The sequence below is a fragment of the Anopheles nili genome, chromosome 2, assembly GCF_943737925.1.
Source record: "Anopheles nili chromosome 2, idAnoNiliSN_F5_01, whole genome shotgun sequence".
In the NCBI taxonomy this organism is placed as follows: Eukaryota; Metazoa; Arthropoda; class Insecta; order Diptera; family Culicidae; genus Anopheles; species Anopheles nili.
In genome coordinates this window covers 62,427,117-62,448,994 of record NC_071291.1, presented here as the reverse complement: position 1 = coordinate 62,448,994, position 21,878 = coordinate 62,427,117, and the positions used below count along the sequence as shown (strand labels likewise).

The 21,878-nt window shown below is 45.5% G+C and overlaps 7 protein-coding genes across 7 annotated transcripts; 1 reads left to right on the top strand and 6 right to left on the bottom strand.

The window, feature by feature from the left end:
- Positions 1 to 644: 644 nt before the first annotated feature.
- On the bottom strand, positions 645 to 1,391 carry LOC128727658 (histone H1-like). Its single transcript, XM_053821597.1, has one exon. The coding sequence runs from the start codon at positions 1,389 to 1,391 to the stop codon at positions 645 to 647; it is 747 nt and encodes a 248-aa protein (XP_053677572.1).
- Positions 1,392 to 4,047: 2,656 nt separating this feature from the next.
- LOC128727650 (histone H1-like) lies at positions 4,048 to 4,794 on the bottom strand. The gene has a single exon (XM_053821585.1). The coding sequence runs from the start codon at positions 4,792 to 4,794 to the stop codon at positions 4,048 to 4,050; it is 747 nt and encodes a 248-aa protein (XP_053677560.1).
- A 2,651-nt stretch (positions 4,795 to 7,445) lies between these two features.
- Positions 7,446 to 8,192, bottom strand: LOC128727639 (histone H1-like). Its single transcript, XM_053821573.1, has one exon. It carries the CDS (start codon positions 8,190 to 8,192, stop codon positions 7,446 to 7,448), a length of 747 nt encoding a protein of 248 aa, XP_053677548.1.
- A 2,600-nt stretch (positions 8,193 to 10,792) lies between these two features.
- Positions 10,793 to 11,585, bottom strand: LOC128731018 (histone H1-like). Its single transcript, XM_053824113.1, has one exon. The coding sequence runs from the start codon at positions 11,583 to 11,585 to the stop codon at positions 10,842 to 10,844; it is 744 nt and encodes a 247-aa protein (XP_053680088.1). The 3' UTR covers positions 10,793 to 10,841.
- A 2,417-nt stretch (positions 11,586 to 14,002) lies between these two features.
- On the bottom strand, positions 14,003 to 14,798 carry LOC128731195 (histone H1-like). Its single transcript, XM_053824300.1, has one exon. The coding sequence runs from the start codon at positions 14,796 to 14,798 to the stop codon at positions 14,052 to 14,054; it is 747 nt and encodes a 248-aa protein (XP_053680275.1). The 3' UTR covers positions 14,003 to 14,051.
- A 2,417-nt stretch (positions 14,799 to 17,215) lies between these two features.
- On the bottom strand, positions 17,216 to 18,011 carry LOC128731194 (histone H1-like). Its single transcript, XM_053824299.1, has one exon. The coding sequence runs from the start codon at positions 18,009 to 18,011 to the stop codon at positions 17,265 to 17,267; it is 747 nt and encodes a 248-aa protein (XP_053680274.1). The 3' UTR covers positions 17,216 to 17,264.
- Positions 18,012 to 20,834: 2,823 nt separating this feature from the next.
- On the top strand, positions 20,835 to 21,602 carry LOC128727629 (histone H1-like). Its single transcript, XM_053821561.1, has one exon. The coding sequence runs from the start codon at positions 20,835 to 20,837 to the stop codon at positions 21,600 to 21,602; it is 768 nt and encodes a 255-aa protein (XP_053677536.1).
- The last annotated feature ends 276 nt before the right edge of the window (positions 21,603 to 21,878 follow it).

The following is a 21,878-nucleotide window of genomic DNA, read 5'->3' as shown; positions in this document are numbered from 1 at the left end:
AAGACTAACCCCGTTGCTAGGGAAATCCATCAAGTAGCCTGTGGTTAAAAAATGTCCTATGCGTACTGAACAAAGGGTAGTCAGTCACGAGTCAGTAGAGAACATAATCGAGATGGTCAAAGGCATGGGAGAAAAACAAAAAGAACATTACGAAATCAAGGACGAGGTTTGCGGTTAAAACGTTAGGCAGACAGGTAAGATTAAGCTGTATAGTTAGTCTTTCGCCTCAGAGGTAGTAGTTGTCGATTACATGTTGTGCATTAGGGTAAAGTGAATCGTCTAAAAATGTAACAAACATGCCCAGCATCCCTTTTCTTGCATGCTCCCTAGGTAGAGAAGCAGAAATTCATCCTTTTACAAGCTGCTAGGTAGCTGTATAGTGAGTCGTCCATCCCAGGAGTGTAGTCATCGATAAGATCTGGTGCATCAGATTATGGAGATTCATCTAAAATCGAACAAATATGCTCAGCATCCCCCCTTCCTCTCTTGCTTGATCCCACCCACGGTAAAAGCGTAAATTAATTCTTTTTCAAGGCAGATTGTAGTCCTGAAAAGGACTGTTACTTGTGGACTGTCGTGTTGCGCATATGGCGCAACTGGTGACCAGGCCAACCCGAGAAGGGGTTCTAGGTGGCTGCAGCTCTTCACTTCTTGGCTGCGGCGGCCTTCTTGGGGGCAGCGGCTTTCTTCGGCGCAGCAGCCTTCTTGGGGGCAGCGGCCTTCTTGGCGGGAGCTGCCGCCTTCTTTGGCTTCGGTGTCTTGGGCTTGGCGGCGGCCGTCTTCGATGGCTTGGTTGACTTCTGCTTGGGCGCCACAGGCTTCTTGGCTGCCTTCTTGGCACCGTCGGCGGCCTTGGGCTTCTTGGCCGCGGCACTCTTTGGCTTCTTGGCTGCACCGGCCTCGGCCTTCTTGGCGGGTTTCTTCGCGCCAGCCGCCTTCTTCTCTCCGGCGGGCTTCTTGGCAGCGGTCTTCTTCTTCTTGTCCGCGGCGGACGCTGACTTTTTCGGGGCAGCTGCCTTCTTCTTCTCTACCGCTGGTTTCTTGGCGGCGGCCGAGAGCTTGAACGATCCCGACGCTCCTACGCCCTTGGTCTGGACCAGCTTGCCACTAGCCACGGCGCTCTTGAGGGCCTTCTTGAAGAAGGTGGCCAGCTTCGTGACGTCGGCCTTGTAGTTGGCCGCCACGTATTTCTTGATCGCCTGCAGCGACGATCCGTTGCGCTCGTTCAGGGCCTTCACAGCGGCCAGGACCATCTCGTTCACCGGAGGATGCGTCGCGGGTTGCTTCGGCTTCTTGGGGCCAGCGGCCGCTTTTGCCTTTTTTGGTGATTTGGCCACGGATGCTGGGGCAGCTGCGGCGGCTGGGGCTTCGGTTGCTACGGTATCGGCCATCCTAGATATTGTTTTGCTGGGTATGTTTATTTCGCGCCTTCACTTGACTATGCTCGAATTCACACACACACTACCGTTATGTTTATGCTTTTGCTGCGTATTGTTATGCTAGCTGTCAAACTGCGAGGAGGGTCCCTCGATTTCTAACTCTCGGATCGAAAATTACGGGAAAGCTTATGTCACTTTTTGTCAGCGAGGCAAAGAAGAATCGTAAAAATACTGCTTTACTTTTACTGCAACAATACCAATTTCTTACTCTACATGCTCATCGATAATGCATTCGTTGTATGCTTGAAATGTTACGCTATCGAAAAAATATCGTCAAAACCACCGCCAGTCCTTGCAGAAATTATAATTTTGACTTAAAGTAGCGATCGTATGTGGCCGCAACTACACTGCGTGCTATTATGCATTCAAATCCCTTTCAAGCGCCCGTTCGCGGCTCGAAACATTTTCTGGGTGATAATTTAACATGTTTTCTACACGATGTAATCCTTAAATCAGTCATAAAAGCTAATAAAGTGCTTCTAAATCGCGATTCAAAAAGGCACTATTGGACGTCAAATGCACCAAAATCGCAATGACATTGGCCAGCAGCGACCTGTCATGTCCAGAAATAAAGCAATGTTTTTACAATTTTGCCACTAATTACCCACTTTAAAAGTGCAGCATGAGATTTAGAATGTATTTCTGATCATAATTGGAAAGTTTCATGCCTAAATTCATCCAATTGACGTCGTAATGAGCAAACAAAGTTTGTTCTACGCAGTGACGTATGTCGATGCCTAGCGGGCCACGAGCGGCTCAAGCGAGGCTAAGGTATACAACCATTTAGCAATAATTTTACGTTTCTTTTAGAAATATTTCGTACAATCCTCCTCAAACCGATACACTGAACAAGCTACTAGAGGATTCAGTAGTATTTCATTAGTTATTTTCAAATTTCCGCCATACTAAATGCAGCCTCGAAAGTCCAGCCTCTCGCGAGGCTATTGGGTGGATACATTTGCTAGGACACGAACATGGGCGACGAAAAGTTGATTCTCTCTGTTCGAAATTTATTGAACAGATCCTAAATTGTCTATAGACATTTTCTTACATTCCATCAGAAGCCTAGTATCCAATCTACTCCCAAAAATACTTTCTTTCGCCTTTCCAAGGCCATGGTTCGTCACATGGAGATACACAACGATGAAAGAGCCATGTCTATGGTGTTGGCAATCCAGAGGCTTATTAATTTAGAAAACATTGTTCACAACCACTATCAGTATGCTGTACTCCTTATGGAACATGCAAGGATAGCTCGTTGTTGTCGGAATAATAATCATAATCATAATCATAATTGCTCCCATTCCTCGATGGCTACAAACGATGGCAGGGCTCGTCCAGTATGCTGTTTGTGCATTTTTAGGACCCTTAAAACATACCAAATGAATCCGTTGACCTGAAAATGCATTCTTCCATTGTTAAGGCACATTCATGCAGATTAATCGTGGCCAGTTCTCCTAGGTAAAACGACGAAAATTGCATTGAGGGCAATTGGAAGGATCAGTCGAATACTGGTCAATTTGAAATATACAAAAGCTCGTGCAGTTGCCGATTCATTCCATAGATGACGCTAATGTTTACATGCGTTTGCTTCACGGAAAGCATGAGAACCGCCAAATCGACTGGTGCATCTGATTGATGCAGTATTTTGTATTTATTTTATTATAATACTTTCTCAAATATATTTTTTTATTTTCACGCACCCAAATAATTTGCTATCTAAACAATATTCCCAATCAATTTGAATGCTATCATTGAAACATGTCAAAAAAAATGGGTGCAACATCTTGTTATGACAATGCAGTACGTATGCAGTAAAGTATTATGATAATTTAATAAATACAATTATCGTAATACTCACCTATCCCCGATCATTTCTGATGGCATCATATAAAAATGTCAAAAACATATATTTGCAGCGTCTTAGAGGATTTGCGAGGCAATTTTCCATTTGCACCATTTTTAATACTAACCCCGTTGCTAGGGAAATCCATCAAGTAGCCTGTGGTTAAAAAATGTCCTATGCGTACTGAACAAAGGGTAGTCAGTCACGAGTCAGTAGAGAACATAATCGAGATGGTCAAAGGCATGGGAGAAAAATAAAAGGAACATTACGAAATCAAGGACGAGGTTTACGGTTATAACGTTAGGCAGACAGGTAAGATTAAGCTGTATAGTTAGTCTTTCGCCTCAGAGGTAGTAGTTGTCGATTACATGTTGTGCATTAGGGTAAAGTGAACCGTCTAAAAATGTAACAAACATGCTCAGCATCCCTTTTCTTGCATGCTCCCTAGGTAGAGAAGCAGAAATTCATCCTTTTTCAAGCTGCTAGGTAGCTGTATAGTGAGTCGTCCCTCCCAGGAGTGTAGTCATCGATAACATCTGGTGCATCAGATTATGGAGATTCATCTAAAATCGAACAAATATGCTCAGCATCCCCCCTTCCTCCCTTGCTTGATCCCACCCACGGTAAAAGCGTAAATTAATTCTTTTTCAAGGCAGATTGTAGTCCTGAAAAGGACTGTTACTTGTGGACTGTCGTGTTGCGCATATGGCGCAACTGGTGACCAGGCCAACCCGAGAAGGGGTTCTAGGTGGCTGCAGCTCTTCACTTCTTGGCTGCGGCGGCCTTCTTGGGGGCAGCGGCTTTCTTCGGCGCAGCAGCCTTCTTGGGGGCAGCGGCCTTCTTGGCGGGAGCTGCCGCCTTCTTTGGCTTCGGTGTCTTGGGCTTGGCGGCGGCCGTCTTCGATGGCTTGGTTGACTTCTGCTTGGGCGCCACAGGCTTCTTGGCTGCCTTCTTGGCACCGTCGGCGGCCTTGGGCTTCTTGGCCGCGGCACTCTTTGGCTTCTTGGCTGCACCGGCCTCGGCCTTCTTGGCGGGTTTCTTCGCGCCAGCCGCCTTCTTCTCTCCGGCGGGCTTCTTGGCAGCGGTCTTCTTCTTCTTGTCCGCGGCGGACGCTGACTTTTTCGGGGCAGCTGCCTTCTTCTTCTCTACCGCTGGTTTCTTGGCGGCGGCCGAGAGCTTGAACGATCCCGACGCTCCTACGCCCTTGGTCTGGACCAGCTTGCCACTAGCCACGGCGGTCTTGAGGGCCTTCTTGAAGAAGGTGGCCAGCTTCGTGACGTCGGCCTTGTAGTTGGCCGCCACGTATTTCTTGATCGCCTGCAGCGACGATCCGTTGCGCTCGTTCAGGGCCTTCACAGCGGCCAGGACCATCTCGTTCACCGGAGGATGCGTCGCGGGTTGCTTCGGCTTCTTGGGGCCAGCGGCCGCTTTTGCCTTTTTTGGTGATTTGGCCACGGATGCTGGGGCAGCTGCGGCGGCTGGGGCTTCGGTTGCTACGGTATCGGCCATCCTAGATATTGTTTTGCTGGGTATGTTTATTTCGCGCCTTCACTTGACTATGCTCGAATTCACACACACACTACCGTTATGTTTATGCTTTTGCTGCGTATTGTTATGCTAGCTGTCAAACTGCGAGGAGGGTCCCTCGATTTCTAACTCTCGGATCGAAAATTACGGGAAAGCTTATGTCACTTTTTGTCAGCGAGGCAAAGAAGAATCGTAAAAATACTGCTTTACTTTTACTGCAACAATACCAATTTCTTACTCTACATGCTCATCGATAATGCATTCGTTGTATGCTTGAAATGTTACGCTATCGAAAAAATATCGTCAAAACCACCGCCAGTCCTTGCAGAAATTATAATTTTGACTTAAAGTAGCGATCGTATGTGGCCGCAACTACACTGCGTGCTATTATGCATTCAAATCCCTTTCAAGCGCCCGTTCGCGGCTCGAAACATTTTCTGAGTGATAATTTAACATGTTTTCTACACGATGTAATCCTTAAATCAGTAATAAAAGCTAATAAAGTGCTTCTAAATCGCGATTCAAAAAGGCACTATTGGACGTCAAATGCACCAAAATCGCAATGACATTGGCCAGCAGCGACCTGTCATGTCCAGAAATAAAGCAATGTTTTTACAATTTTGCCACTAATTACCCACTTTAAAAGTGCAGCATGAGATTTAGAATGTATTTCTGATCATAATTTGGAAAGTTTCATGCCTAAATTCGTCCAATTGACGTCGTAATGAGCAAACAAAGTTTGTTCTACGCAGTGACGTATGTCGATGCCTGGCGGGCCACGAGCGGCTCAAGCGATGCTAAGGTATACAACCATTTAGCAATAATTTTACGTTTCTTTTAGCAATATTTCGTACAATCCTCCTCAAACCGATACACTGAACAAGCTACTAGAGGATTCAATAGTATTTCATTAGTTATTTTCAAATTTCCGCCATACTAAATGCAGTCTCGAAAGTCCAGCCTCTCGCGAGGCTATTGGGTGGATACATTTGCTAGGACACGAACATGGGCGACGAAAAGTTGATTCTCTCTGTTCGAAATTTATTGAACAGATCCTAAATTGTCTATAGACATTTTCTTAGATTCCATCAAAAGCCTAGTATCCAATCTACTCCCAAAAATACTTTCTTTCGCCTTTCCAAGGCCATGGTTCGTCACATGGAGATACACAACGATGAAAGAGCCATGTCTATGGTGTTGGTAATCCAGAGGCTTATTAAATTAAAAAACATTGTTCACAATCGCTATCAGTATGCTGTACTCCTTATGGAACATGCAAGGATAGCTCGTTGTTGTTGGAATAATAATCATAATCATAATTGCTCCCATTCCTCGATGGCTACGAACTGCAGGGCTCGTCCAGTATGCTGTTTGTGCATTTTTAGGACCCTTAAAACATACCAAATTAATCCGTTGGCCTGAAAATGCATTCTTCCATTGTTAAGGCACATTCATGCATATTTATCTTGGCCAGTACTCCTAGATAAAACGACGAAAATTGCATTGAGGGCAATTGGAAGGATCAGTCGAATACTGGTCAATTTGAAATATACAAAAGCTCGTGCAGTTGCCGATTCATTCCATAGATGACGCTAATGTTTACATGCGTTTGCTTCACGGAAAGCATGAGAACCGCCAAATCGACTGGTGCATCTGATTGATGCAGTATTTTGTATTTATTTTATTATAATACTTTCTCAAATATATTTTTTTATTTTCACGCACCCAAATAATTTGCTATCTAAACAATATTCCCAATCAATTTGAATGCTATCATTGAAACATGTCAAAAAAAATGGGTGCAACATCTTGTTATGACAATGCAGTACGTATGCAGTAAAGTATTATGATAATTTAATAAATACAATTATCGTAATACTCACCTATCCCCGATCATTTCTGATGGCATCATATAAAAATGTCAAAAACATATATTTGCAGCGTCTTAGAGGATTTGCGAGGCAATTTTCCATTTGCTCCATTTTTAAGACTAACCCCGTTGCTAGGGAAATCCATCAAGTAGCCTGTGGTTAAAAAATGTCCTATGCGTACTGAACAAAGGGTAGTCAGTCACGAGTCAGTAGAGAACATAATCGAGATGGTCAAAGGCATGGGAGAAAAATAAAAGGAACATTACGAAATCAAGGACGAGGTTTACGGTTATAACGTTAGGCAGACAGGTAAGATTAAGCTGTATAGTTAGTCTTTCGCCTCACAGGTAGTAGTTTTCGATTACATGTTGTGCATTAGGGTAAAGTGAACCGTCTAAAAATGTAACAAACATGCCCAGCATCCCTTTTCTTGCATGCTCCCTAGGTAGAGAAGCAGAAATTCATCCTTTTTCAAGCTGGTAGCTAGGTAGCTGTATAGTGAGTCGTCCATCCCAGGAGTGTAGTCATCGATAACATCTGGTGCATCAGATTATGGAGATTCATCTAAAATCGAACAAATATGCTCAGCATCCCCCCTTCCTCCCTTGCTGATCCCACCCACGGTAAAAGCGTAAATGAATTCTTTTTCAAGGCAGATTGTAGTCCTGAAAAGGACTGTTACTTGTGGACTGTTGTGTTGCGCATATGGCGCAACTGGTGACCAGGCCAACCCGAGAAGGGGTTCTAGGTGGCTGCAGCTCTTCACTTCTTGGCTGCGGCGGCCTTCTTGGGGGCAGCGGCTTTCTTCGGCGCAGCAGCCTTCTTGGGGGCAGCGGCCTTCTTGGCGGGAGCTGCCGCCTTCTTTGGCTTCGGTGTCTTGGGCTTGGCGGCGGCCGTCTTCGATGGCTTGGTTGACTTCTGCTTGGGCGCCACAGGCTTCTTGGCGGCCTTCTTGGCACCGTCGGCGGCCTTGGGCTTCTTGGCCGCGGCACTCTTTGGCTTCTTGGCTGCACCGGCCTCGGCCTTCTTGGCGGGTTTCTTCGCGCCAGCCGCCTTCTTCTCTCCGGCGGGCTTCTTGGCAGCGGTCTTCTTCTTCTTGTCCGCGGCGGACGCTGACTTTTTCGGGGCAGCTGCCTTCTTCTTCTCTACCGCTGGTTTCTTGGCGGCGGCCGAGAGCTTGAACGATCCCGACGCTCCTACGCCCTTGGTCTGGACCAGCTTGCCACTAGCCACGGCGGTCTTGAGGGCCTTCTTGAAGAAAGTGGCCAGCTTCGTGACGTCGGCCTTGTAGTTGGCCGCCACGTATTTCTTGATCGCCTGCAGCGACGATCCGTTGCGCTCGTTCAGGGCCTTCACAGCGGCCAGGACCATCTCGTTCACCGGAGGATGCGTCGCGGGTTGCTTCGGCTTCTTGGGGCCAGCGGCCGCTTTTGCCTTTTTTGGCGATTTGGCCACGGATGCTGGGGCAGCTGCGGCGGCTGGGGCTTCGGTTGCTACGGTATCGGCCATCCTAGATATTGTTTTGCTGGGTATGTTTATTTCGCGCCTTCACTTGACTATGCTCGAATTCACACACACACACTACCGTTATGTTTATGCTTTTGCTGCGTATTGTTATGCTAGCTGTCAAACTGCGAGGAGGGTCCCTCGATTTCTAACTCTCGGATCGAAAATTACGGGAAAGCTTATGTCACTTTTTGTCAGCGAGGCAAAGAAGAATCGTAAAAATACTGCTTTACTTTTACTGCAACAATACCAATTTCTTACTCTACATGCTCATCGATAATGCATTCGTTGTATGCTTGAAATGTTACGCTATCGAAAAAATATCGTCAAAACCACCGCCAGTCCTTGCAGAAATTATAATTTTGACTTAAAGTAGCGATCGTATGTTGCCGCAACTACACTGCGTGCTATTATGCATTCAAATCCCTTTCAAGCGCCCGTTCGCGGCTCGAAACATTTTCTGAGTGATAATTTAACATGTTTTCTACACGATGTAATCCTTAAATCAGTAATAAAAGCTAATAAAGTGCTTCTAAATCGCGATTCAAAAAGGCACTATTGGACGTCAAATGCACCAAAATCGCAATGACATTGGCCAGCAGCGACCTGTCATGTCCAGAAATAAAGCAATGTTTTTACAATTTTGCCACTAATTACCCACTTTAAAAGTGCAGCATGAGATTTAGAATGTATTTCTGATCATAATTGGAAAGTTTCATGCCTAAATTCGTCCAATTGACGTCGTAATGAGCAAACAAAGTTTGTTCTACGCAGTGACGTATGTCGATGCCTGGCGGGCCACGAGCGGCTCAAGCGATGCTAAGGTATACAACCATTTAGCAATAATTTTACGTTTCTTTTAGCAATATTTCGTACAATCCTCCTCAAACCGATACACTGAACAAGCTACTAGAGGATTCAATAGTATTTCATTAGTTATTTTCAAATTTCCGCCATACTAAATGCAGTCTCGAAAGTCCAGCCTCTCGCGAGGCTATTGGGTGGATACATTTGCTAGGACACGAACATGGGCGACGAAAAGTTGATTCTCTCTGTTCGAAATTTATTGAACAGATCCTAAATTGTCTATAGACATTTTCTTACATTCCATCAGAAGCCTAGTATCCAATCTACTCCCAAAAATACTTTCTTTCGCCTTTCCAAGGCCATGGTTCGTCACATGGAGATACACAACGATGAAAGAGCCATGTCTATGGTGTTGGTAATCCAGAGGCTTATTAAATTAAAAAAACATTGTTCACAATCGCTATCAGTATGCTGTACTCCTTATGGAACATGCAAGGATAGCTCGTTGTTGTTGGAATAATAATCATAATCATAATTGCTCCCATTCCTCGATGGCTACGAACTGCAGGGCTCGTCCAGTATGCTGTTTGTGCATTTTTAGGACCCTTAAAACATACCAAATTAATCCGTTGGCCTGAAAATGCATTCTTCCATTGTTAAGGCACATTCATGCATATTTATCTTGGCCAGTACTCCTAGATAAAACGACGAAAATTGCATTGAGGGCAATTGGAAGGATCAGTCGAATACTGGTCAATTTGAAATATACAAAAGCTCGTGCAGTTGCCGATTCATTCCATAGATGACGCTAATGTTTACATGCGTTTGCTTCACGGAAAGCATGAGAACCGCCAAATCGACTGGTGCATCTGATTGATGCAGTATTTTGTATTTATTTTATTATAATACTTTCTCAAATATATTTTTTTATTTTCACGCACCCAAATAATTTGCTATCTAAACAATATTCCCAATCAATTTGAATGCTATCATTGAAACATGTCGAAAAAATGGGTGCAACATCTTGTTATGACAATGCAGTACGTATGCAGTAAAGTATTATGATAATTTAATAAATACAATTATCGTAATACTCACCTATCCCCGATCATTTCTGATGGCATCATATAAAAATGTCAAAAACATATATTTGCAGCGTCTTAGAGGATTTGCGAGGCAATTTTCCATTTGCTCCATTTTTAAGACTAACCCCGTTGCTAGGGAAATCCATCAAGTAGCCTGTGGTTAAAAAATGTCCTATGCGTACTGAACAAAGGGTAGTCAGTTACGAGTCAGTAGAGAACATAATCGAGATGGTCAAAGGCATGGGAGAAAAATAAAAGGAACATTACGAAATCAAGGACGAGGTTTACGGTTAAAACGTTAGGCAGACAGGTAAGATTAAGCTGTATAGTTAGTCTTTCGCCTCACAGGTAGTAGTTGTCGATTACATGTTGTGCATTAGGGTAAAGTGAACCGTCTAAAAATGTAACAAACATGCCCAGCATCCCTTTTCTTGCATGCTTCCTAGGTAGAGAAGCAGAAATTCATCCTTTTACAAGCTGCTAGGTAGCTGTATAGTGAGTCGTCCATCCCAGGAGTGTAGTCATCGATAACATCTGGTGCATCAGATTATGGAGATTCATCTAAAATCGAACAAATATGCTCAGCATCCCCCCTTCCTCCCTTGCTTGATCCCACCCACGGTAAAAGCGTAAATGAATTCTTTTTCAAGGCAGATTGTAGTCCTGAAAAGGACCGTTACTTGTGGACTGTCGTGTTGCGCATATGGCGCAACTGGTGACCAGGCCAACCCGAGAAGGGGTTCTAGGTGGCTGCAGCTCTTCACTTCTTGGCTGCGGCGGCCTTCTTGGGGGCAGCGGCTTTCTTCGGCGCAGCAGCCTTCTTGGGGGCAGCGGCCTTCTTGGCGGGAGCTGCCGCCTTCTTTGGCTTCGGTGTCTTGGGCTTGGCGGCGGCCGTCTTCGATGGCTTGGTTGACTTCTGCTTGGGCGCCACAGGCTTCTTGGCGGCCTTCTTGGCACCGTCGGCGGCCTTGGGCTTCTTGGCCGCGGCACTCTTTGGCTTCTTGGCTGCACCGGCCTCGGCCTTCTTGGCGGGTTTCTTCGCGCCAGCCGCCTTCTTCTCTCCGGCGGGCTTCTTGGCAGCGGTCTTCTTCTTCTTGTCCGCGGCGGACGCTGACTTTTTCGGGGCAGCTGCCTTCTTCTCTACCGCTGGTTTCTTGGCGGCGGCCGAGAGCTTGAACGATCCCGACGCTCCTACGCCCTTGGTCTGGACCAGCTTGCCACTAGCCACGGCGCTCTTGAGGGCCTTCTTGAAGAAAGTGGCCAGCTTCGTGACGTCGGCCTTGTAGTTGGCCGCCACGTATTTCTTGATCGCCTGCAGCGACGATCCGTTGCGCTCGTTCAGGGCCTTCACAGCGGCCAGGACCATCTCGTTCACCGGAGGATGCGTCGCGGGTTGCTTCGGCTTCTTGGGGCCAGCGGCCGCTTTTGCCTTTTTTGGCGATTTGGCCACGGATGCTGGGGCAGCTGCGGCGGCTGGGGCTTCGGTTGCTACGGTATCGGCCATCCTAGATATTGTTTTGCTGGGTATGTTTATTTCGCGCCTTCACTAGACTATGCTCGAATTCACACACACACTACCGTTATGTTTATGCTTTTGCTACGTATTGTTATGCTAGCTGTCAAACTGCGAGGAGGGTCCCTCGATTTCTAACTCTCGGATCGAAAATTACGGGAAAGCTTATGTCACTTTTTGTCAGCGAGGCAAAGAAGAATCGTAAAAATACTGCTTTACTTTTACTGCAACAATACCAATTTCTTACTCTACATGCTCATCGATAATGCATTCGTTGTATGCTTGAAATGTTACGCTATCGAAAAAATATCGTCAAAACCACCGCCAGTCCTTGCAGAAATTATAATTTTGACTTAAAGTAGCGATCGTATGTTGCCGCAACTACACTGCGTGCTATTATGCATTCAAATCCCTTTCAAGCGCCCGTTCGCGGCTCGAAACATTTTCTGGGTGATAATTTAACATGTTTTCTACACGATGTAATCCTTAAATCAGTAATAAAAGCTAATAAAGTGCTTCTAAATCGCGATTCAAAAAGGCACTATTGGACGTCAAATGCACCAAAATCGCAATGACATTGGCCAGCAGCGACCTGTCATGTCCAGAAATAAAGCAATGTTTTTACAATTTTGCCACTAATTACCCACTTTAAAAGTGCAGCATGAGATTTAGAATGTATTTCTGATCATAATTGGAAAGTTTCATGCCTAAATTCGTCCAATTGACGTCGTAATGAGCAAACAAAGTTTGTTCTACGCAGTGACGTATGTCGATGCCTGGCGGGCCACGAGCGGCTCAAGCGATGCTAAGGTATACAACCATTTAGCAATAATTTTACGTTTCTTTTAGCAATATTTCGTACAATCCTCCTCAAACCGATACACTGAACAAGCTACTAGAGGATTCAATAGTATTTCATTAGTTATTTTCAAATTTCCGCCATACTAAATGCAGTCTCGAAAGTCCAGCCTCTCGCGAGGCTATTGGGTGGATACATTTGCTAGGACACGAACATGGGCGACGAAAAGTTGATTCTCTCTGTTCGAAATTTATTGAACAGATCCTAAATTGTCTATAGACATTTTCTTACATTCCATCAGAAGCCTAGTATTCAATCTACTCCCAAAAATACTTTCTTTCGCCTTTCCAAGGCCATGGTTCGTCACATGGAGTCACTCGTCCAGTATGCTGTTTGTGCATTTTTAGGACCCTTAAAACATACCAAATGAATCCGTTGGCCTGAAAATGCATTCTTCCATGGTTAAGGCACATTCATGCAGATTAATCGTGGCCAGTTCTCCTAGGTAAAACGACGAAAATTGCATTGAGGGCAATTGGAAGGATCAGTCGAATACTGGTCAATTTGAAATATACAAAAGCTCGTGCAGTTGCCGATTCATTCCATAGATGACGCTAATGTTTACATGCGTTTGCTTCACGGAAAGCATGAGAACCGCCAAATCGACTGGTGCATCTGATTGATGCAGTATTTTGTATTTATTTTATTATCATAATACTCACTCAAATATATTTTTTTATTTTCACGCACGCAAATAATTTGCTATCTAAACAATATTCCCAATCAATTTGAATGCTATCATTGAAACATGTCAAAAAAATGGGTGCAACATCTTGTTATGACAATGCAGTACGTATGCAGTAAAGTATTATGATAATTTAATAAATACAATTATCGTAATACTCACCTATCCCCGATCATTTCTGATGGCATCATATAAAAATGTCAAAAACATATATTTGCAGCGTCTTAGAGGATTTGCGAGGCAATTTTCCATTTGCACCATTTTTAATACTAACCCCGTTGCTAGGGAAATCCATCAAGTAGCCTGTGGTTAAAAAATGTCCTATGCGTACTGAACAAAGGGTAGTCAGTCACGAGTCAGTAGAGAACATAATCGAGATGGTCAAAGGCATAGGAGAAAAATAAAAGGAACATTACGAAATCAAGGACGAGGTTTACGGTTATAACGTTAGGCAGACAGGTAAGATTAAGCTGTATAGTTAGTCTTTCGCCTCACAGGTAGTAGTTGTCGATTACATGTTGTGCATTAGGGTAAAGTGAACCGTCTAAAAATGTAACAAACATGCTCAGCATCCCTTTTCTTGCATGCTCCCTAGGTAGAGAAGCAGAAATTCATCCTTTTTCAAGCTGGTAGCTAGGTAGCTGTATAGTGAGTCGTCCATCCCAGGAGTGTAGTCATCGATAAGATCTGGTGCATCAGATTATGGAGATTCATCTAAAATCGAACAAATATGCTCAGCATCCCCCCTTCCTCCCTTGCTTGATCCCACCCACGGTAAAAGCGTAAATGAATTCTTTTTCAAGGCAGATTGTAGTCCTGAAAAGGACTGTTACTTGTGGACTGTCGTGTTGCGCATATGGCGCAACTGGTGACCAGGCCAACCCGAGAAGGGGTTCTAGGTGGCTGCAGCTCTTCACTTCTTGGCTGCGGCGGCCTTCTTGGGGGCAGCGGCTTTCTTCGGCGCAGCAGCCTTCTTGGGGGCAGCGGCCTTCTTGGCGGGAGCTGCCGCCTTCTTTGGCTTCGGTGTCTTGGGCTTGGCGGCGGCCGTCTTCGATGGCTTGGTTGACTTCTGCTTGGGCGCCACAGGCTTCTTGGCGGCCTTCTTGGCACCGTCGGCGGCCTTGGGCTTCTTGGCCGCGGCACTCTTTGGCTTCTTGGCTGCACCGGCCTCGGCCTTCTTGGCGGGTTTCTTCGCGCCAGCCGCCTTCTTCTCTCCGGCGGGCTTCTTGGCAGCGGTCTTCTTCTTCTTGTCCGCGGCGGACGCTGACTTTTTCGGGGCAGCTGCCTTCTTCTTCTCTACCGCTGGTTTCTTGGCGGCGGCCGAGAGCTTGAACGATCCCGACGCTCCTACGCCCTTGGTCTGGACCAGCTTGCCACTAGCCACGGCGCTCTTGAGGGCCTTCTTGAAGAAAGTGGCCAGCTTCGTGACGTCGGCCTTGTAGTTGGCCGCCACGTATTTCTTGATCGCCTGCAGCGACGATCCGTTGCGCTCGTTCAGGGCCTTCACAGCGGCCAGGACCATCTCGTTCACCGGAGGATGCGTCGCGGGTTGCTTCGGCTTCTTAGGGCCAGCGGCCGCTTTTGCCTTTTTTGGCGATTTGGCCACGGATGCTGGGGCAGCTGCGGCGGCTGGGGCTTCGGTTGCTACGGTATCGGCCATCCTAGATATTGTTTTGCTGGGTATGTTTATTTCGCGCCTTCACTTGACTATGCTCGAATTCACACACACACTACCGTTATGTTTATGCTTTTGCTGCGTATTGTTATGCTAGCTGTCAAACTGCGAGGAGGGTCCCTCGATTTCTAACTCTCGGATCGAAAATTACGGGAAAGCTTATGTCACTTTTTGTCAGCGAGGCAAAGAAGAATCGTAAAAATACTGCTTTACTTTTACTGCAACAATACCAATTTCTTACTCTACATGCTCATCGATAATGCATTCGTTGTATGCTTGAAATGTTACGCTATCGAAAAAATATCGTCAAAACCACCGCCAGTCCTTGCAGAAATTATAATTTTGACTTAAAGTAGCGATCGTATGTGGCCGCAACTACACTGCGTGCTATTATGCATTCAAATCCCTTTCAAGCGCCCGTTCGCGGCTCGAAACATTTTCTGAGTGATAATTTAACATGTTTTCTACACGATGTAATCCTTAAATCAGTAATAAAAGCTAATAAAGTGCTTCTAAATCGCGATTCAAAAAGGCACTATTGGACGTCAAATGCACCAAAATCGCAATGACATTGGCCAGCAGCGACCTGTCATGTCCAGAAATAAAGCAATGTTTTTACAATTTTGCCACTAATTACCCACTTTAAAAGTGCAGCATGAGATTTAGGATGTATTTCTGATCATAATTAGAAAGTTTCATGCCTAAATTCATCCAATTGACGTCGTAATGAGCAAACAAAGTTTGTTCTACGCAGTGACGTATGTCGATGCCTGGCGGGCCACGAGCGGCTCAAGCGATGCTAAGGTATACAACCATTTAGCAATAATTTTACGTTTCTTTTAGCAATATTTCGTACAATCCTCCTCAAACCGATACACTGAACAAGCTACTAGAGGATTCAATAGTATTTCATTAGTTATTTTCAAATTTCCGCCATACTAAATGCAGTCTCGAAAGTCCAGCCTCTCGCGAGGCTATTGGGTGGATACATTTGCTAGGACACGAACATGGGCGACGAAAAGTTGATTCTCTCTGTTCGAAATTTATTGAACAGATCCTAAATTGTCTATAGACATTTTCTTACATTCCATCAGAAGCCTAGTATTCAATCTACTCCCAAAAATACTTTCTTTCGCCTTTCCAAGGCCATGGTTCGTCACATGGAGTCACTCGTCCAGTATGCTGTTTGTGCATTTTTAGGACCCTTAAAACATACCAAATGAATCCGTTGGCCTGAAAATGCATTCTTCCATGGTTAAGGCACATTCATGCAGATTAATCGTGGCCAGTTCTCCTAGGTAAAACGACGAAAATTGCATTGAGGGCAATTGGAAGGATCAGTCGAATACTGGTCAATTTGAAATATACAAAAGCTCGTGCAGTTGCCGATTCATTCCATAGATGACGCTAATGTTTACATGCGTTTGCTTCACGGAAAGCATGAGAACCGCCAAATCGACTGGTGCATCTGATTGATGCAGTATTTTGTATTTATTTTATTATCATAATACTCACTCAAATATATTTTTTTATTTTCACGCACGCAAATAATTTGCTATCTAAACAATATTCCCAATCAATTTGAATGCTATCATTGAAACATGTCAAAAAAATGGGTGCAACATCTTGTTATGACAATGCAGTACGTATGCAGTAAAGTATTATGATAATTTAATAAATACAATTATCGTAATACTCACCTATCCCCGATCATTTCTGATGGCATCATATAAAAATGTCAAAAACATATATTTGCAGCGTCTTAGAGGATTTGCGAGGCAATTTTCCATTTGCACCATTTTTAATACTAACCCCGTTGCTAGGGAAATCCATCAAGTAGCCTGTGGTTAAAAAATGTCCTATGCGTACTGAACAAAGGGTAGTCAGTCACGAGTCAGTAGAGAACATAATCGAGATGGTCAAAGGCATAGGAGAAAAATAAAAGGAACATTACGAAATCAAGGACGAGGTTTACGGTTATAACGTTAGGCAGACAGGTAAGATTAAGCTGTATAGTTAGTCTTTCGCCTCACAGGTAGTAGTTGTCGATTACATGTTGTGCATTAGGGTAAAGTGAACCGTCTAAAAATGTAACAAACATGCTCAGCATCCCTTTTCTTGCATGCTCCCTAGGTAGAGAAGCAGAAATTCATCCTTTTTCAAGCTGGTAGCTAGGTAGCTGTATAGTGAGTCGTCCATCCCAGGAGTGTAGTCATCGATAAGATCTGGTGCATCAGATTATGGAGATTCATCTAAAATCGAACAAATATGCTCAGCATCCCCCCTTCCTCCCTTGCTTGATCCCACCCACGGTAAAAGCGTAAATGAATTCTTTTTCAAGGCAGATTGTAGTCCTGAAAAGGACTGTTACTTGTGGACTGTCGTGTTGCGCATATGGCGCAACTGGTGACCAGGCCAACCCGAGAAGGGGTTCTAGGTGGCTGCAGCTCTTCACTTCTTGGCTGCGGCGGCCTTCTTGGGGGCAGCGGCTTTCTTCGGCGCAGCAGCCTTCTTGGGGGCAGCGGCCTTCTTGGCGGGAGCTGCCGCCTTCTTTGGCTTCGGTGTCTTGGGCTTGGCGGCGGCCGTCTTCGATGGCTTGGTTGACTTCTGCTTGGGCGCCACAGGCTTCTTGGCGGCCTTCTTGGCACCGTCGGCGGCCTTGGGCTTCTTGGCCGCGGCACTCTTTGGCTTCTTGGCTGCACCGGCCTCGGCCTTCTTGGCGGGTTTCTTCGCGCCAGCCGCCTTCTTCTCTCCGGCGGGCTTCTTGGCAGCGGTCTTCTTCTTCTTGTCCGCGGCGGACGCTGACTTTTTCGGGGCAGCTGCCTTCTTCTTCTCTACCGCTGGTTTCTTGGCGGCGGCCGAGAGCTTGAACGATCCCGACGCTCCTACGCCCTTGGTCTGGACCAGCTTGCCACTAGCCACGGCGCTCTTGAGGGCCTTCTTGAAGAAAGTGGCCAGCTTCGTGACGTCGGCCTTGTAGTTGGCCGCCACGTATTTCTTGATCGCCTGCAGCGACGATCCGTTGCGCTCGTTCAGGGCCTTCACAGCGGCCAGGACCATCTCGTTCACCGGAGGATGCGTCGCGGGTTGCTTCGGCTTCTTAGGGCCAGCGGCCGCTTTTGCCTTTTTTGGCGATTTGGCCACGGATGCTGGGGCAGCTGCGGCGGCTGGGGCTTCGGTTGCTACGGTATCGGCCATCCTAGATATTGTTTTGCTGGGTATGTTTATTTCGCGCCTTCACTTGACTATGCTCGAATTCACACACACACTACCGTTATGTTTATGCTTTTGCTGCGTATTGTTATGCTAGCTGTCAAACTGCGAGGAGGGTCCCTCGATTTCTAACTCTCGGATCGAAAATTACGGGAAAGCTTATGTCACTTTTTGTCAGCGAGGCAAAGAAGAATCGTAAAAATACTGCTTTACTTTTACTGCAACAATACCAATTTCTTACTCTACATGCTCATCGATAATGCATTCGTTGTATGCTTGAAATGTTACGCTATCGAAAAAATATCGTCAAAACCACCGCCAGTCCTTGCAGAAATTATAATTTTGACTTAAAGTAGCGATCGTATGTTGCCGCAACTACACTGCGTGCTATTATGCATTCAAATCCCTTTCAAGCGCCCGTTCGCGGCTCGAAACATTTTCTGAGTGATAATTTAACATGTTTTCTACACGATGTAATCCTTAAATCAGTAATAAAAGCTAATAAAGTGCTTCTAAATCGCGATTCAAAAAGGCACTATTGGACGTCAAATGCACCAAAATCGCAATGACATTGGCCAGCAGCGACCTGTCATGTCCAGAAATAAAGCAATGTTTTTACAATTTTGCCACTAATTACCCACTTTAAAAGTACAGCATGAGATTTAGAATGTATTTCTGATCATAATTGGAAAGTTTCATGCCTAAATTCGTCCAATTGACGTCGTAATGAGCAAACAAAGTTTGTTCTACGCAGTAACGTATGTCGATGCCTGGCGGGCCACGAGCGGCTCAAGCGATGCTAAGGTATACAACCATTTAGTAATAATTTTACGTTTCTTTTAGAAATATTTCGTACAATCCTCCTCAAATCGATATACTGAACAAGCTACTAGAGGATTCAGTAGTATTTGATTAGTTATTTTCAAATTTCCGCCATACTAAATGCAGTCTCGAAAGTCCAGCCTCTCACGAGGCTATTGGGTGGATACATTTGCTAGGACACGAACATGGGCGACGAAAAGTTGATTCTCTCTGTTCGAAATTTATTGAACAGATCCTAAATTGTCTATAGACATTTTCTTACATTCCATCAGAAGCCTAGTATCGAATCTACTCCCAAAAATACTTTCTTTCGCCTTTCCAAGGCCATGGTTCGTCACATGGAGATACAAAACGATGAAAGAGCCATGTCTATGGTGTTGGCAATCCAGAGAATGGTACTCACAAATCATGGAAAATTAAAGGACAAATTACTTAAATGTTTTCCCTATTAGCGAGGAAAGTATTATGATAATAAAATAAATACAAAATACTGCATCAGTCAGATGCACCAGTCGATTTGGCGGTTCTCATGCTTTCCGTGAAGTAAACGCATGTAAACATTAGCGCCATCTATGGAATGAATCGACAACTGCACGAGCTTTTGTATATTTCAAATTGACCAGTATTCGACTGATTCTTCCAATTGCCCTCAATGCAATTTTCGTCGTTTTACCTAGGAGAACTGGCCACGATAAATCTGCATGAATGTGCCTTAACAATGGACGAATGCATTTTCAGGCCAACGGATTAATTTGGTATGTTTTAAGGGTCCTAAAAATGCACAAACAGCATACTGGACGAGTGACTCCATGTGACGAACCATGGCCTTGGAAAGGCGAAAGAAAGTATTTTTGGGAGTAGATTCGATACTAGGCTTCTGATGGAATGTAAAAAAATTTCTATAGACAATTTAGGATCTGTTCAATAAATTTCGAACAGAGAGAATCAACTTTTCGTCGCCCATGTTCGTGTCCTAGCAAATGTATCCACCCAATAGCCTCGTGAGAGGCTGGACTTTCGCGGCTGCATTTAGTATGGCGGAAATTTGAAAATAACTAATGAAATACTATTGTATCCTCTAGTAGCTTGTTCAGTGTATCGGTTTGAGGAGGATTGTATGAAATATTGCTAAAAGAAACGTAAAATTATTGCTAAATGGTTGTATACCTTAGCATCGCTTGAGCCGCTCGTGGCCCGCCAGGCATCGACATACGTCACTGCGTAGAACAAACTTTATTTGCTCATTACGACGTCAATTGGACGAATTTAGGCATGAAACTTTCCAATTATGATCAGAAATACATTCTAAATCTCATGCTGTACTTTTAAAGTGGGTAATTAGTGGCAAAATTGTAAAAACATTGCTTTATTTCTGGACATGACAGGTCGCTGCTGGCCAATGTCATTGCGATTTTGGTGCATTTGACGTCCAATAGTGCCTTTTTGAATCGCGATTTAGAAGCACTTTATTAGCTTTTATTACTGATTTAAGGATTACATCGTGTAGAAAACATGTTAAATTATCACCCAGAAAATGTTTCGAGCCGCGAACGGGCGCTTGAAAGGGATTTGAATGCATAATAGCACGCAGTGTAGTTGCGGCAACATACGATCGCTACTTTAAGTCAAAATTATAATTTCTGCAAGGACTGGCGGTGGTTTTGACGATATTTTTTCGATAGCGTAACATTTCAAGCATACAACGAATGCATTATCGATGAGCATGTAGAGTAAGAAATTGGTATTGTTGCAGTAAAAGTAAAGCAGTATTTTTACGATTCTTCTTTGCCTCGCTGACAAAAAGTGACATAAGCTTTCCCGTAATTTTCGATCCGAGAGTTAGAAATCGAGGGACCCTCCTCGCAGTTTGACAGCTAGCATAACAATACGCAGCAAAAGGATAAACATAACGGTAGTGTGTGTGTGAATTCGAGCATAGTCAAGTGAAGGCGCGAAATAAACATACCCAGCAAAACAATATCTAGGATGGCCGATACCGTAGCAACCGAAGCCCCAGCCGCCGCAGCTGCCCCAGCATCCGTGGCCAAATCGCCAAAAAAGGCAAAAGCGGCCGCTGGCCCCAAGAAACCGAAGCAACCCGCGACGCATCCTCCGGTGAACGAGATGGTCCTGGCCGCTGTGAAGGCCCTGAACGAGCGCAACGGATCGTCGCTGCAGGCGATCAAGAAATACGTGGCGGCCAACTACAAGGCCGACGTCACGAAGCTGGCCACCTTCTTCAAGAAGGCCCTCAAGAGCGCCGTGGCTAGTGGCAAGCTGGTCCAGACCAAGGGCGTAGGAGCGTCGGGATCGTTCAAGCTCTCGGCCGCCGCCAAGAAACCAGCGGTAGAGAAGAAGAAGGCAGCTGCCCCGAAAAAGTCAGCGTCCGCCGCGGACAAGAAGAAGAAGACCGCTGCCAAGAAGCCCGCCGGAGAGAAGAAGGCGGCTGGCGCGAAGAAACCCGCCAAGAAGGCCGAGGCCGGTGCAGCCAAGAAGCCAAAGAGTGCCGCGGCCAAGAAGCCCAAGGCCGCCGACGGTGCCAAGAAGGCCGCCGACGGTGCCAAGAAGGCCGCCAAGAAGCCTGTGGCGCCCAAGCAGAAGTCAACCAAGCCATCGAAGACGGCCGCCGCCAAGCCCAAGACACCGAAGCCAAAGAAGGCGGCAGCTCCCGCCAAGAAGGCCGCTGCCCCCAAGAAGGCTGCTGCGCCGAAGAAAGCCGCTGCCCCCAAGAAGGCCGCCGCAGCCAAGAAGTGAAGAGCTGCAGCCACCTAGAACCCCTTCTCGGGTTGGCCTGGTCACCAGTTGCGCCATATGCCCAACACGACAGTCCACAAGTAACAGTCCTTTTCAGGACTACAATCTGCCTTGAAAAAGAATTCATTTACGCTTTTACCGTGGGTGGGATCAAGCAAGGGAGGAAAGGGGGGATGCTGAGCATATTTGTTCGATTTTAGATGAATCTCCATAATCTGATGCACCAGATCTTATCGATGACTACACTCCTGGGATGGACGACTCACTATACAGCTA